Source organism: Perognathus longimembris, chromosome 15 (genome assembly GCF_023159225.1).
Source record: "Perognathus longimembris pacificus isolate PPM17 chromosome 15, ASM2315922v1, whole genome shotgun sequence".
Lineage (NCBI taxonomy): Eukaryota > Metazoa > Chordata > Mammalia > Rodentia > Heteromyidae > Perognathus > Perognathus longimembris.
The window spans coordinates 28,141,169-28,158,893 of NC_063175.1; the positions used below are offsets into that span (position 1 = coordinate 28,141,169).

The window sequence follows — 17,725 nt, forward strand, 5'->3', positions numbered from 1 at the left end:
AGATATGGATTATTTGGGGGAAGTTCATAGTTTGTTGAGGTGATGGCCACAGAAGGGACTGTGGGACTCCTTGCTTGCTTCTCCATCCCCAATCATAATATCACAATTAGCACAATACTCTGACTTGCCCTTCTGTTGTGATGCAATGCAATGACCTCACCAGAACTAAAATAATGCATGTTCATGCTTTTTTCTTCCAAAAATGCTAATCAAAATGAACCCCAAGATATGGAAACAAGAGGTTTTCCTTTGTTGTTGTTGTTGTTTTTAAACAGCCAAGATATGGAAACAAGAGGTTTTCCTTTGTTGTTGTTGTTGTTTTTAAACAGACTGTGCGAAGTTATTTTTTTTCCTTTATTCCCCCCCCCCTTTGATTTGTCCCCTGTTATCACTGTATTTGATTTGGTACCCTGTGTCTTGTATAGATGTTTATCTGATTTGGGGATTGGAAAGGGAACAACAAAATGGTGAGACAAAGGATAAAGGGTGAACCAACGCAACAGTGATACTCACAAGACAATATATATGTAGGAAATGAACGTTACAAGTTGGAGGGGATTGGAGGGGAGGGAAAGTGGGAGAAAAACAAGGCAGTGGGTAACAATGTTTAACAAAAATGTATTCATTACCTTACATATGTAATTGTAGCCCCTCTGTACATCACCTTGATAATAAAATTAAATTAACAAAGAAGAAACCCACTAAACGCTGCTTGAAAATGGGGGTCAGGTATGAGAGAGGTTAAAAGAGGTAGTGATCTTGCTCAAGGTACATTGTACACATCTATTGAAATATCACACTGAAAGCCCCATATACACCTGATATATACTAAAAATTATTAATAATTTAAAAAACTGTGAGCTAAATACATATTTTCTCATTAAAATTAGTTGCCTCAAGTATCTCATGATGGTCACACGAAGCTGATTAATAGAAGCTTGCTTAATAGTTACCATTTGGATTCCATTGGTCCTCTCCACCCAACACGAACAAGAAGTTTTCTACTTCTACAACGCAGTGGTGGGCACTGTTGTATGGCATAACTGGAATTGAAGGGGAGAAAAAGATGCATAAAATTTCCATCTTAGCACTTGATACCTCAGCACACCAGCTATTTGCTTCACCGAGGTGTATAAAATGTGAAACTCAATCAGCAGAAGAAGACGGCAAAGGCAGTAGAGTGGCTACCCCCAAATCCTCTGGTCCCCATCCACTGTTCAGCCGTGTGTTCCCAGCAGTTTCAATCCCAACCTCTTCTGATTCGTTTTACATAATGTTATTCCACAAATTAGTCAAGAACAACCTGCCATGCTGCTTTCCATTCTTAAGTTCTCCTCACCTGCCTGATGATAGGAATGACATTCTAAAACAGCTACTGACACTCCCAAACGACCAAGGCTGGAAGTAGCTGAAAGAAATAACTCTTGAATATACTTGGAGCCATTAACAGGCTCTGCCCAACTTGGTTTGCTGGCAATCTTTCCACAAACTGACTCAGAGTGGTTCGTAGCTTTCTATTCCACAGCAATGAGCAAGCTGAATTTCCATACAGTTTTAAGTTTTTAAATTAAGGTCCTGCTGATTTAATGCCTTCTCAAGATGTATATGCTTAATTTCCGTGCCATTAGCAGCACCATCACATATTTTCTATCTGCATAGGAGCTCTTCTGTCACAAAGATGAAAGCTGTCAGGAACACCACAAAAACTGATTCTCCGTGTTTCTTGCAGTGTCCTTGCCCAAATGTGGTGGTGGCTGTGTGGAGGGGACATGACTTGGAAACCCACTAAAGGCAGTTTTCTCTGTATTTACTGTCGTTTGCATCTCCTTTGGGGAGTGACAATGTACAGCGTGGACACGACTGTCACATTTGGTGCAGTGCAGTGCCAGTCATCTCTGCCATTTTAATCTCCTAGAGTGAATGTAAATGTACACATGCAGTGTTAGTGATCATGCTACATGCAGAGGTGTGGGCCACCCAGGGACACCAGTAGGAGAAATGATGTCCTTGTTGAGCTCATCATATGGGCACCTTAAATCTAGGTGAGGACAAATGGGGAGGTGATGTGCATGTTCAGGCGGGGAACTTATTGCTTGACACGGATCAACAGAGCACTTAAGAAACCAGTGCAGTGGGAAATCAATATGAGTCCCGGCCAACTCTTATTCTGTGCTCTTTTGCCAATGCAGAGAAAGGAGGTGGGGAGGACAGCTCATGCCCAACTTATTTGTGGTGATATATATCACTCATTTCAATTTCATTCTTATTATCTTTTATTTTTCTCAGAAATCACTTATACTAGCTACGATATGTACATAAAAAGTACTAAGAAACTGGCATGACAGAGATTGATAACTCAGAGTATTTCTAAAATAGCAAATCAGATCATTTAGTTTTTGTATCATAAGTCTATGAGTTCTGATTAATTAATTAACGTTAAGTAAGAATTTTCCTCTTTTTCTGAAATTATGGTTTGCAGAGTCCATTAATTAGATCAACACATTTCAGGAATGTCCATAGTCCTCAGTTTATCTTTTTCGAAAATGCTTTTGGCTGCTTAAATTCTGAGGGCTTCATTATTCAGAGTTTATTACATAACTAAGGCTGAATATGTCTTGAAGTTTTTAAAAAAATAATTTGTTATTTTATGAATTATAATGCTGTTTCCAAACCACCAAAAACAAAAGTAGCTGGACAGTGGTGGCTGAAACCTGTTGTCCTAGCTACTCAAGCGGAAGAGGTTTGAGGACTGCAGTTCAAAGCTAGCCCAGGAAGAAAAGCTGGTGAAACTATCTCCAATTAGCCATTAAAAATCTGGAAATGGAGTGATGCCTCAAATGGTAGAGCACCAGTCTTGAGGAACAGTGGGACCTAAGGAACAGTGCCCAGACTCTGAGTTCAAGCCTAGTACCAACACACACACACACACACACACACACACACACACACACACACAGAAATAAAAAACTAGGTATCTTCATGTTACTTTATCAATAGCCTGCTTATGGTAGTTTATCAACCAGTGAAAATGTGTGTACAGTATTAATTTTTCCCTGTGAGAGTTAATTTCATGAGATGTATTGCAAGAATAGGGACTAGCAACCACAATCCACTTGTGCTTATTTTATACACTTGGTCAGTTTAATGCATAAATACCTGAAAATAATTTAAAATTGCGATTTTGTTCTCTTTCACCACAAGCTAACCAGCTACATAATCAAACACAGTTTCTGAAAATATAACAACATTTGTGTTTTGTTCTTGCTTTTCATTTGCTCCCACCCAGGCAAACAGAAATTAAATGAAGGAAATAATACATGATTTATTTTTAAGCCTCTTTCTCATTTGATTACCCCTATTGTTATGCTTTATGCAAACAAATGAAATGATTGCACTAAGTTACTTATTGAACTCCTCAAAATAAGAGAAAAACAAGTCTTTGAAGTCCTAATATAAAGGACTTCAAGTTATAGTTGGTCATTTATTTGCATATTTTTACTTTCATTTAGAAATATTGTATGCTGTATTTCCTGGTTGAATATTTCCATATTCTCATTCCTGAATTGTGTTTTCTGAGTTATTGCTATGAATATTTGTGTAAAGTACAATAAAACCTCTGTGCAATTATTTTGAATGTAACACAGGCCCTAATTTATTACAGGAGAAAAATAACACTGTATTCCAACAGTTTGATTTTTTTGTAAAAGCAGTCATTTCTCTGACTTCTGATTAAACCTAAAGGAAAGCAAAATGAATAGTGCAGTGAGCAGCAGCCAACAATCTGTTTAAAACAGCATTGGTTCCTGTACTTATTGATTCCCTTTTAAATAACACCGAACACACCCTGCTTCTTTGCAGGCTTCTTGGGAGCTGGACCCCTGCCTTGGCCTCACATGCAGGTGGGGAAGGAGGGTCGTACTACGCAGTCACATACAGCCCACTGTGAGTTTTTAGCGTGTCAGTCAGTGAGTTAGAGGGAAAGGGGAAAGAGAAGCTAATCAGGATGAAATGAGATTAAAGGCTGTCTAATTTTACAGCAACTGTGATCCATCAGCCACTGTGAAAGTGACAGTGGAAATGAATGATGGAGACAGACAGGTGGGGCTGTACATTTCACTGATTTATCCTCAAATGCACTGGGCCTTATTTTATTGAGTGAACATGACCGCATTTATCATGTCTGTCATCTAAAGCCACTTCCCTCCATTTAAAAAGGTCACTTTACTCAGAGAGAGTCGGAGAGAGGCACTTTCAAATCAGATAATAACACATGTTTATAAGGCTCTTTGTGAGAATTCTCAACTTTATTACCCAAACTAGTAGTGCTAGAAGGAAAGGGGGAAAATGCCAGAAAATTTAAAAAGAGAAAGGTTTGGTCATCTCAGGGAACCCTTTCAATAAATCTCTAAATTAGAATCAGTTTGTTTCAATCCTGCATCTGAGTACTTTAAATTCGAATTAAAAAATTAGACATAATATTTTTAATTAAGAAAGCAGGAAGTTGGAGAAGGTCAGTCAGAGTGTCTCCTCTGCAGAATGACTAATTATCACAGACAAAATACATGGTAGCAATTGTGAGGGGCAGAATCTCTTGTACAATTGACTTCTATTGTTTTCTCATAATTTTAAGGTCATATAAATATCAGTCTACAATGACTTTTTCCCTGCCCTCTACCAGTACAGTAAAATGTCTGACAAAGCCGGGCACTGGTGACTCATACACACACCTGTAATCCTACCTACTCAGGAGGCTGAGACCTGAGGATTATGGCTCAAAGCCAGCCTGAGCAGGAAAGTCCATGAGAGATTTTTGTCTCCAATTAACTACCAAAAAAGCCATAAGTGGAGTTGTCACTGTAGTGGTAGAGCACTAGCCTTGAGTGAAAAAGCTCAGGCCCTATGTTCAAGCCCCAGGACCAGTGCATGGCATGCACACACACACACACACACACACACACACACACACACACACACACACACACACACACATCTAGGATAATCCTAGCAGAAGGTCACAATAGCTCAATAGCTACGTACATATGAACACATGAGATGATGCTAAGGGTAATGAACTCTAAGTTATGGAAAGAAGTGCTTTATCGTTGTTGTTATTTTGAACATACCATGTGAAAGTATGCCTTTTTTTTGTGTCTTTCTTCCCCATGATTTTACCCCTGATGTCACTGTTATTGATTTCAGTACCCTGGGTATTGTATATATGCTTATCAAAACTAGGGAAGGGAAGGGGAACATCAAAATGTAGAGACAAATGGTAAAAGGTGAACCAATGCAACAACAATACTTAGAAGACAATATGCTGTAAACCAATTGTACAACCTAGAGTGGGTGGGAGGAAGGAAGGTGGGAGAAAATTAAGGGAGGAGGTAACAAGTTTGATAAGAAACGCACTTACTGCCTTACATATGAAACATCACTTTGACAATAAATAAATTAACAAAAAAAGAAAGCAATTTCACCTACATATGGCAATAGGATTTACATGATACAATACGGATGTTCTGTTTGATTATTTCAAATGTCCTACATATGAAAAATGGTACAAAACATCTTAAGATCACTTTATTGTTGTGAGATACTGTATTATAATAAAACAAATGTTTGAGGCACATAAATTATAATTTCAATCTAGCACCCTTATTACTTGACTTCAAGTGTTTAAAAGTAACAATAGTACAAATTTTAAAAAGTACAAATAAAATCCAGGTAAACTGAGGGGATGAATGAGGTTTGAAAAGATGGAAGAGAATGATGCAAGTGGTAACACTAAACAAGATGCATTGTACATACATTGAGCTAAAACTCCCTTGTACAACTATTTAAAAATAATAAAAAGAATAATAAAATGAATAAAAGCAATTAGTACAAAATACCTTGCAAGGTTATACATACATTGTTCTTTGTGCATGTAAAATGGAGAATTCAAAATCCTCAGAAAATTATGTGCTGCTTTTTCACAATAATAGCCACCACTTAACAAAAATTTGCCACGTGCCACATAGATGTAAATTAAATGTACAATTTCATTTCCATATTAACTGGTGTAATATCTCTGAACATATAACACCACCTGTGTCATCTTCTAGAAGATATTCATTTGCCTCCATTTAAGTAATTGAAAATGAAGCTGATGGAATAATTTATGACATTACACTATATGAGAAGATGCGTGGTAAAGTTACTGATGCTATGCCTACCTATATACCTATATTTACTTACATCTTTCATTTAATACAAAGAACTATAAAGTAGGAATTACATATCCATTTTAATTCTGGAAGAAATACTGAGGCCTTGAGAATGTAAGTTACCTGATGAAGGTCAGAGTCACCTAATGAATACTAGAGATGGAATCCAAACAGGAGACTCTCTGGCCCCGCCCCACGCTCCTATCCATTTCACTCTACTGATTTTCAATAGGTATGCTCATCCAACCAGCAAGTAATTACTGAGTACCTCAGTGTTCGGTGATGGTGTTCTTGAAATTTCTATATAATTTTATACCGAATCATATTTTAAGTGTGGCTATTAGTTCAATATCGAAAGGAATCCTTATTTTAAAAAAAACAAGTGGATCTTCCTGTAAAATTCTTTCTTTGAATATGGACATTCAAATAGTTGTTTTACTTAAAATAGGATGTGTTGGTTGATGGAGTCAGAAAGACACTGAACAAATCAGTTATGTATAAGAGTCCATTAGGAGTTTACTGTTGTTATTTTTTTAAACCTAGAGTGCCTATTCAAACTTGCAAGTAGATTCTTGAGGTCATGGGCATGGAGGGCCCTTTTCTTTATCTAGAACTTTCAGGGTGCTTATTTATATTTCAGATGACCTTATTCTATGGCAGACTTATACTATTTGCTCCTCCCACATTTCATGTCCCCAAAATACAAATTTCTTCCAGCAGAAAATGTAGAAATCTTTCACAAAACCTACAAATTTTCATGAACAGCCAATAAGAACTTGCATGGAGCTATGCAGAGTTAAAAGTGCAAATTAACTTGTTTCTGAGTGCATCATCTAATTTAAATGTAGCAGATATGAAGACCTTGTTGTCCTTTTGACCTTTAACACATAAATTTGCAAACCTGTCCATTTTTTGGAAAAAAATGTAAGTATATACCATGGTAAATGCACACATTTTTAGTATTATTTTTGTCTTGCAAGGTTTCATGAGATGAATAATCTTCCTTCTTATCCCTAAATCCTAACCTGTCAGTTTCTTATGTCACTGTGTTTCTTCCAGAAAGATGACATACGTGGGCAGTCACTTTAACACAAATGGCAAACACATACTGTAGATACACCATTTAGTACAGTACACAAACAATGCATCCATTTATTTCTGAAAATTCAAACATTTGTTCTTTGCCTACCCCATGCCAGGCAGGGGCTACAACTGCTGGAAAGATCTGTGAACCTGGGAGACACCTATTCAGGGTATGCACCTGATACACATGTACAGAAACAAGCAGGCCCTTCCATTTCAAATGACCAGTGCAACAAAGACAGATAAATGGGGCTCTCGATGAGAGAGTAACAACAGTGTTGAGGAATACCTTTTAGAGCTTTCAAAAAGGGAAAGGGCTGAGGTGAGGGAGGGAGCCAGGGCGGGAAGCAGATGTAGGAATAACAAGTACCAAAGACTGAGGAATTGGCAGGGAGGGTCATCAGACTGTAAGAAACCAGGAATAGAGAGATCCATGGGGATGTTTAGGATGGAAAGAATAGGCAGAGTGTCATGGTGTAGGGATGAGTGGTCAGAGGGTCACACTTAGACTCTCTTTCATTGCATTATTTTAAGTGGTATCACAGTGTTTCACTTTATTCTGTGTCTTTATGGATGGCAATTTATATGTTCAATAAACATTTGTTAAAGACACATGCAGACACATTTTCTGGTTGATAAAAATGTATTGGCGGGAGGGGCAGAAGGAGAGAAGAGAGAACATAAACAGATAATGATGAGGAGTACACCCAGGTGATGAAAAGAGAAACAATACAGGACATGATGAAAAGTGTAAGGGCTGGTTATTGCTACAGAAATCAGGGGTCAAGGAGTGTCTTTCTAGGGAATGATATTTAAAGTAGAATTTGAAAGGTGCAAGAATATATCTGTTTAGATATAGCGATAAAAGACTCATGTAGAGATACAGAAATGAGGATGAATTAGTCATGTCTGAGGAATAGACTATGTGGGGAACATCAAGAATCAAGGCCTATCAGGCAAGGGATGAAATCAAAGGGCATCAAAGGTTGGCACATGGATCTTTGTGATGCAGGGGGAGTTGTGTAGATAGTATACAAATTTGTATTCTATATATGATAGGAAGGCATTGGAGGAGCCTAGGAAACAGGATGATATGATCTGATGGATGTTTAAAAAACAAACAAATATCACCCTTGTCTACTGCCGGTGCTGAAGGAATAAATGAGAGAAACCTCTCAGGTCTAGCTGAGAGTAGATGGAGGTTTTCATCAGGAGAGAGCATTCTGGGCTGGAAGAGAGGCACATTCTGACAATGACTGCAATTGCTATAGTGCTATAGTGAGGGTCATGAGTCTTCACAGATAAACCACATACCCATGGGAGTTCATCTATGAGAACAATTCTTCCAAGTGAAAACTCCCAAGCCCAGGAGTGAATGTATTCTAAATGTTGATTAACCTTGTGACATTTTACCCCATTTCTCCATTTATATATTTACCAAGATGGTAGATGAACAATTGGTATCTCTTCAAAATTTAAACCTGTGTTTGTTTACTTTTATGAAAAGATTTTCTTTTCATAATTTAAAATTCATTTATATTCTATACATTTTATGTTGTATTGTGATTGCTTAATGTAATTTATTTTATATATTACCACATGATTTCTTCTGTTTTAAAGAGTTTTTTCCTAGAGAGTTATCTAAACAGGAAAATAAATGATATTTTTGAAGCACAGTCCTGCTAGAATATATATTTGTGAAATATTTATTCATTGGAGCAAATTCAAATAGCAATTACATGCTGCTGAAAACAAATAGAACCTGAGAGATACTTTCACTTTAATAATATTGAATGAATATTTCTTGCCATGAGATCCTGGAGGGATTTTTTAAAAATACAATTTCTTTAGTTTTATAGTAAACACAATTGAAAAACATAAATGTTTAAAATTGTACTAGTTTAAACCTGCCATTCAATCTTTCTGCAAACATCTAGCAAGTCTGCCAGTGAATTCCTGGAGACGGAATGCACATAGTCAAACACCTTACACATTGGGTACTTGATAGATACTATTAAAAAGGCTTTGCTACTCCTTTCTATCCTATTTTAGATGTACTGTATCTGAAAAGTAGAAATCATTGAAAACATTTTGTATACTTGGGGACGGATGGTTTGCTAATTATTATGAACAGTTGAGAAAAATGAAACTCTCTAAGAGATTACTGTGGTCTTAATCTAGGAATGAATTCATGGATACTCTGAATTGACACAAAGTTAGAAATAGTTTTTTTCTTCACCCTTAATTTTTCTGTTCAAATGAATCTGTACTAGAGACAATTTTTTGAGAGAGGTCATGGTGCTTGAACTCTGGGTTTGGGTGCTGTCCCTGAGCTCTTCAGCTCAAGGCCAGTGCTCTACCACTTGAGCCACTGTGTCACTTCTGGTTTTCTGGTGGTTAATTGGAAATAAGAGACTCACAGACTTTCCTGCATGGGCTGGTTTTGAACCACAATCCTTAGATCTCAGCCTCCTGAGTAGCTAGGATTGAAAGACTATGGAATGTATTTCTTAGGGAGGTATAAAGATGTGCTGGACCCATTTATGCTAAAAGCCCTGGAAAAACTGGGATTCCAGGGAACATTCCTGAATATAATCAAGGCAGTTTATGACAAACCAACAGCAAGCATAACTCTAAATGGTGAAAAAATAAAGCCATTCCCTTTAAAATCAGGAACAAGGCAGGGATGTCCACTCTCTCCCCTGCTCTTCAACATAGTACTAGAATTCCTAGCCAGAGCAATCAGGCAAGAAGAAAATATAAAGGGGATCCAAGTAGGTAAAGATGAAGTTAAACTCTCTCTCTTCGCAGATGACATGATCCTATACCTAAAGAATCCCATAGACTCTACCCCCAAACTACTAGAGCTGATCCAAAACTTTGGCAAAGTTGCAGGATATAAAATAAACCCTCAAAAATCAATGCCCTTTCTGTATGCTAACGACCCGAAGACCGAGGCTGATATCAGGAAAGCAACCCCCTTTGCAATAGCCTCCAAAAACATAAAATACCTAGGAATAACCTTAACCAAAGAAGTGAAAGACCTCTTTGAGAAGAACTTTAAAACCTTGAAAAACGAAATTAAGTCAGAACTAAGGAAACGGAAAAACCTCCCATGCTCCTGGATTGGGAGGATTAATATAATCAAAATGGCAATATTGCCAAAGGCTATCTACAAATTCAATGCAATACCCATTAATATCCCAACACCATTCTTTGATGAAATAGAGGAAGCAATCCAGAAATTCATATGGAATAATAAAAGACCTAGAATAGCAAAAACAATCCTAAGCAGAAAGAACAGTGCTGGAGGAATTGTAATACCCAACTTCAATCTGTATTATAAAGCTATAGTAATAAAAACAGCTTGGTATTGGCACCGGAACAGGCCAGAAGACCAATGGAACAGAATTGAAGACCCGGGAATGAACCCACAGAACTACGCCTACTTAATCTTTGATAAAGGGGCTAAAACAATAGTTTGGAAGAAAGATAGCCTCTTTAACAAATTGTGCTGGAAAAACTGGCTCAACACATGCAACAAACTAAAACTAGATCCTTATATATCACCCTGCACCAAAATCAATTCCAAATGGATTAAAGACCTCAAAATCAAAACAGACACCCTGAAAACACTAAAGGAAGAAGTAGGAGAAACACTTGGGCTCCTTGGCGCAGGACGGAACTTCCTGAACAAAGAGCCAGAAAGGCTACAAATCAAAGAAAGGCTGGACAAATGGGACTGCATCAAACTGCAGAGCTTCTGCATGGCAAAGGACATAGCTTGCAAGATAAAAAGAAAGCCCACAGACTGGGAGAAGATCTTTACTGGCCATTCAACGGACAAAGGCCTCATATCTAAAATATATGCAGAACCAAAAAAATTACCTTCCTCCAAAACAAAACCACAAAGAACTAATAGCCCACTCATCAAGTGGGCTAAAGACCTACAAAGAGACTTCTCTGATGAGGAAATGAGAATGGCCAAGAGACATATGAAAAAGTGCTCTACATCACTGGCCATAAAGGAAATGCAAATCAAAACAACATTGAGATTCCATCTCACCCCAGTAAGAATGTCATATATCAAGAAAACTAACAATAACAGTTGTTGGAGGGGATGTGGCCAAAAGGGAACCCTACTTCATTGTTGGTGGGAATGTAAACTGGTTCAGCCACTCTGGCAAGCAGTATGGAGAGTCCTCAGAAGGGTAAATGTAGAACTCCCCTATGACCCAGCAACCCCACTTTTGGGTATTTATCCAAAAAACCACAAACAAAATCACAGTAAAGCCACCAGCACAACAATGTTCATTGCAGCGCAATTTGTCATAGAGAGAATCTGGAACCAACCCAGATGCCCCTCTGTAGACGAATGGATCAGGAAAATGTGGTACATATACACAATGGAATTTTATGCCTCTATCAGAAAGAATGACATTGCCCCATTTGTAAGGAAATGGAAGGACTTGGAAAAAATTATACTAAGTGAAGTGAGCCAGACCCAAAGAAACATGGACTCTATGGTCTCCCTTATTGGGAATAATTAGCACAGGTTTAGGCAAGTCACAGCAGATGATCACAAGAGCCCAATAGTTATACCCTTATGATCACATAAGATGATGCTAAGTGAAATGAACTCCATTTTATGGAAATGATTGTTATATCACAGTTGTAACTACTTTCAACATCCCATGTGTATCTGTAGTTTCTACTATTGATGATGTTTGTGTATCACCTTCTTGTGATTGTATCTACACTATCTCTGTAATCTTATCTGAGTGTATGGGAAACAGTGTGTACTGGTATTAGAATTAGGAAATTGAAAGGGAATACCAAAATTGAGAGACAAAGGGTAAAATAAGAGAAACAACAACAAAAGCAATACTTGCAAAACTGTTTGGTATACGTGAACTGAACACCGCAGGGGGGGGAAAGGGGGAGGGGGGAGGGGGGTATGAGGGACAAGGTAACAAACAGTACAAGAAATGTATCCAATGCCTAACGTATGAAACTGTAACCTCTCTGTACATCAGTTTGATAATAAAAACTTAAAAAAAAATAAAAAAAAAAGATGTGCTAGATCTCAGAGAATGCAAAGGAGAGAGGAAGGGAAGAAAGAAAAGAGCAAGAAGGGAGCAAGATGTGTCCTAGGTCAGCATCCCATAGCTTCTAGAAAAGACATCATCTATGGAGTGGGTGGAATACAAATATCAGCTTTAACCAAAAGAGGTTTTAAAGCTTTTATGCTCCAAGAAAAGGAAACAAGAGACATTTTTAAATTGCCGTTGTTGCTGTTTTTGTTTTCTTTTCCTTTTGTCTTGTTTGTTAGTTTGCATTTGGGAGGGTAAAGGAAGGCACAAAAAGTAGAATGCAAGGTAAAGAAATACAAGAGTAGTACTCAGTAGACACTGTGTGGAAGATAAATTATACATCCTGTAGGTGGGGACAGGAGGAAGAAACTGGGAGAGAGCAATGAAAGGGGAGACATGGCTCAAAAAGAATTGTTCTCATTACCTGATTCATGTGGCTGTAACCCCTTTCTCTATCAACTCTACAGTAACACTAGATAAATAGATAAATAAATAAGCCTTTAAGTATTAGACAAACATTTTTTTCAAGGACAGATTGTGTTAAAGTCAAAGACTTGCATTACAATTCTTGTTGACGTATAGTTGTATCTGTAAGCATTTGACTTGGAGTAATTCTAAGAACTAGCTAAGCTACAGTCAGTTAAAACAGAACTTCTATGAGCTATTTAAGCAGAACTGATGCTAGAAGTTTTAAGATTTTCATTAATATGCTCCCAAATTATAATTGTTCTAGTACAATATCAACTATTTTACTTTGCATACATCCTGGCAAAAAAGTTTTATTTTTATTTTTGGAAAGTATAATATTTTTTTTGAAATAAAGCTTTCAAATATAAGTTTTGTGTTTCTTCTGCTTCATAAAACAGAATGGATCTCTTGTAAGATTTTTTCAAGACACGTTGAAAACACACTAGTATCTGAATGACTGTCTTTTCCCCATGTCAGTACAATGTATTACTGACCACAACTCCCTGGAGGAATCAGAAAGAGCAATTCTATTTTTCTACATTTAAAAAGAATCATTGAAGAATAATATATTAAATAAACAATAAGTAGCAGATCCACACACTACATAAAGATTTGAAAATAAAACCCTTGACAAATGTCATGAGAGCTCGAGTTACTCTGACTGTGGAAAACATGATGACAGGTTAGTAAAAGTGACTACTGAATTATTAAAATTCTTTTAGATGATGGCCTAGGAGATGCAGTAAATTGTTGCGAGCAGAGAGAATGAAGGGGTGTGGCTTCTGGTTTCTGACACTATACACGGATTCCCAATATGTGAAAGTGAATGAGCTCATTTAGGAATGACTCATTTATCATCTGCCTTCCTTCATTTTACTCAAATTATGTGTTGAGTAACTTTTAGTTATTGTACTAAACTGTGAATATATAATTGTTAATTAGACACCATTGTACTCTAGTGCAACAGTGGACACAAAAACAGAGGGGAGGTGGGGGAAGGGAGAGAAAGGAGATATTTAAACAGATGAGCAAGATATAGAGTTCTGTAGGTGAAGAACAATTAATCATTTGATGCTTGAGGAAGTAATAAAGAAATATCTAGGGAGTAAGTAAGACTTAAGACAAATCAGAAGACTAAAGGAAGATTTTTTTCTAGGTTGTTACAAAAGTCAGTACTAGTAAAAGCAGCATTGCTTCAACAAATATTAATTGAGCTTCTACTATACACCAGGCTTTGGGCTAGGCTGTATGATATTATTTTAATTTCTGAAATCCTCTCATAATATGATTATATATTTATAGTATACCAACTTTTTGTTTTGGTTAGTCGTGGGACTTGAACTCTGGGCCGGAGCACTGTCCCTAAGCTCTTCAGTTCAAGGCTAGTGCTCTATCACTTGAGCCACAGTGCCACTTCCAGTTCTTGTGTGGTTAACTGGAGATGAGTCGCACAGTCTTTCCTGCCCAGGTTGGCTTTGAACTGGGATCCTTAGATCTCAGCCTCCTAGGTAGCTAGGATTATAGGTGTGAGCCACCAGCATCCAGCTTCAACTTTATTTTTTACAATAAAGAATCTCTTGTTTCCATTTCTTGGAGTTCATTTCAATAAGCATTTAATAGGATCATATGCACATAGCAATTTATTGAGGCTTGAGAAAATGTTTTTAGAAAAAGGGGAGCAAATGAAAGAAATAGACTATTATCTTCACTTTTAAGAGTTACACTATTTCTCTACTCAAGTTCCCTTTTGGATTATGTCCTTAGCTAATCAAGAAGTCCTGGTATCTGTCTGCGCTAACTCAGTTTCTCATGATGGATGGACTGTTTCATCATTCTGCAAGCAGTTGAGATGCCAGCGTCATCAGAACTGCGAACTCTACTTCTCTTCCTTTTAGATCATCTCTCCTTGCATTTGCTTGTGCTGATTCAGCATCTTATTGCTGGGATTTTTGTGTTTATTTTGCTTTAAAGAAGATGTCACTACAAAGATTCGTTTTTGTTTTGAATGTACTATGTGAAGTTATTTCTTTTTCCTTTCCTTTCCCCCTCTCCCCTTTGGCTTATCCCCTGTTGTCACTGTTTTTTATTTTGGTCGTCTGTGCCTTGTATATATATTTATCTAATTTGGGGAAGGGAAGGAGATTCACAAAGGTGAACCAATCCAGCAATGATACTCACAAGACACTATGTTGGAAATGAACTTTACAACTTGTGGGAGGAGATGGGGGCAAGAAAAGTGGGAGAGAAAAATGAGGGAGGGGGTAACAATGTTCAACAAGAAATGTACTCATTACCTTATTGATGTAGCTGTAACCCCTCTGTACATCACCTTTACAATAAAATTAAATTAAAATACAATCCAAAAAAATTCAGAAGAATTTTATATACAATCTTGTGGTGTACACTTGTGCTGGTGTTAAGTCCAGTTAGCACCAGAGTATTTGGGCCCGAGATTAAGACAATACTTAGTCAACCACACAAGGGAGATGAAAATTTAGTCTGTGATCTCAGGAGATGAGCTCAAGTAGTTTCCGTGGCTACAATGAGCCACCTATTTATAAAGAGCAGCCTTTTGAGGTAGTTCCATAGTCTCTATTGTTGATGGAAAGGGAAGAATGAAAGCTGTACATATAAGAGAGAAACATGGACAGCAAATGGTGAATCTTTGTTCTCCTTTTTTCTTTGGCACTGTCTTTTACTGGCAAAGCTAGAAAACCACTGAATATTAAGTAACATTTTTATGAATATATTTATGAATCTGTATGAATAACTGGCACTTATGCTACATCTGAATTTAGGGGAATCTTATTGTTGAAACTCATCTGTGAATATATACCAGGCTATTTATGCAGAACTTGCTGAAAGTGACTCCTAAGATGGTTCCAGCTGATTCTATAGGTGGTGTGTATGTTTGTATATATGTACATATTCATACACATATACTTTCAAGTTATATATATATACATATATATATAATACTGTGAAAGACAATTAGTGACTCAGCCTTATAATTATATTTTTAAAGCCTAGGGAAAAGGTTTATTCTATTGTTAGTAGCAGGTTAAAAAGGGACTATAGTTACAGGATGTCCTGAAATTTTGGCATCAAGGTTTTTCTGCCTTCAGGGGCCAAGTACAGAAGAACTAGCATGCAGTACATATGACATTTCAATTAACAGTAAATGGAACATATGATAGTGGTACGATAAGATTGTGTTAGTTGTGTGACTACATGCTACGATGTTTGAAGTATGAAGACATGTACTAACAATGTAGTTCTCAGACTGTATTCCATGTTAGGTAATGCACGACTCTGTAGCTGCCTAGAGGTAGACTTGAAGGGGAGTGCTAGAGGTGCTAGGGATTGCCTAGTGCTCTCTCCCATCTACTTGTTACTCTTGGTGCTTGTGTATTCATGGCTGACCCTAGTCCTTCCAGAAGTTCCTGCAGAACCTCCCTCTTGGCTTTAGTGCTTGGCATCAGTCCTAATGCCTGTAACAGATGAAGTTTGGTGCGGGCTAAGAGAAAAAGGCAAAATCCAGGACCACATTCTGCAGTAGAAAGCCTTATGGTTTGTTGTTGTTTAAAAGAGAATGGTTTTGTGAAGCTGTAGGAAACATATACTTTCTTACTTTTCCACAAGTGAAAAAAGAGAATGCTTCTTCCACCCTCCATCCTAAAGACAAAACAGAGAAGAATTCTTGGGTTCCATGTTGCCAGGCCTCCTGGAGCTTGGCAAGTACAAAGAGAGTTCTGGAAAAAAGAAGCCGGTGGCATCAGGTTGTGGTGGGAGTGCAATGGACGAAGTGGCTTGCATGTCTGGAGTCCACAGAGTCATGGTATTCAGGTGCTTCTTGTGAGTAGAGCTTGCCTCCTGGTAGCTTGCTCACTTGAGCTGTCTCGAAAGGACTTTCCACTTTCTTACACACAAACATCAACTGCCAGATCAAAGGTCATCTAAAAAGAAGCTATGTTGCAGGTATCCCACAATGCAGTGGGAAGTCTCATTACCAGCTAAATTTGGTTTGATGGCATTTGATTCTTGAAGAACAGGACAAGCCAAGGTCTACAACCATCAAACAAATAAGAGCCTTTGTTTCTCTGCTTCCGTCCTTGATGTAACCAGATTATTCAGGATGGCTGAAGTCATTGAGGGCAGGTAAGCCTTGCTCTAAACCTTCATGTCGACATAGATATGTTGGAAAGGATTAGCAGACCTAGGCTGCCTGCCTAGAAAGGGCTGCTGGCAGAGTTGAGCTTGGACTGGACATCCAAGAACTTAAATTTCAGGAGTGATCTCTTACCTTAACTGATAGGATAAGTTTCTCTGAATCTGAATTGATTTAAGCTGCAAGGTTTGGTATAGCTTGGGAGAAGCCTGCTTAATCAGTCCTCAATAAAAATCCTAGGCCTGAGTCTCAAATGGGCTTCTCCGGTAGATAGAATTTTGCATTTTGTCCCAGTTGGATGCTGGAGGAGGAGGAAAGGGTGCTTTGTGACTCCATGATGTCAGGGCTTGTGGAAGCTTTGGTCTTTTACTGTGGCTGATTTTGTTCTGTATCCTATTACATAATAAAGCATAGCTGTCAATATGATTATGTGGCGATCTCTCAGTCTCCCTGGAAGACTATGGATTTAGGAATAAAATTATGAGGTGACAGTCTCAACATAGTGGGGTATTTTCTGAAGTCTGTCTCACAGGGAGAAAGGAGACAAGCAACAGAGAATATGGAAAATTAGTGGTTGCAAAAAATCACATTGTTGCCAGGCACTGACTGGGAAATCACATTTATAATCCTAGCTACTCAGAAGACAGATCCTAGGAGAATCCCAATTTGAGATGAGCCATGGTAAAAAGTTCATGAGACCCTCTACC

The 17,725-nt window shown here is 37.8% G+C and overlaps 1 protein-coding gene across 1 annotated transcript in view; it reads right to left on the minus strand.

The window, feature by feature from the left end:
* Window positions 1–17,725, minus strand: part of Klhl14 (kelch like family member 14) — a 102,517-nt gene that overhangs the window by 20,794 nt on the left and 63,998 nt on the right. The window contains exon 4 of the mRNA XM_048363149.1: window positions 954–1,043. Within this exon, the coding sequence (XP_048219106.1) occupies window positions 954–1,043 (90 nt within the window). The remainder of the gene's footprint in view (window positions 1–953; window positions 1,044–17,725) is intronic.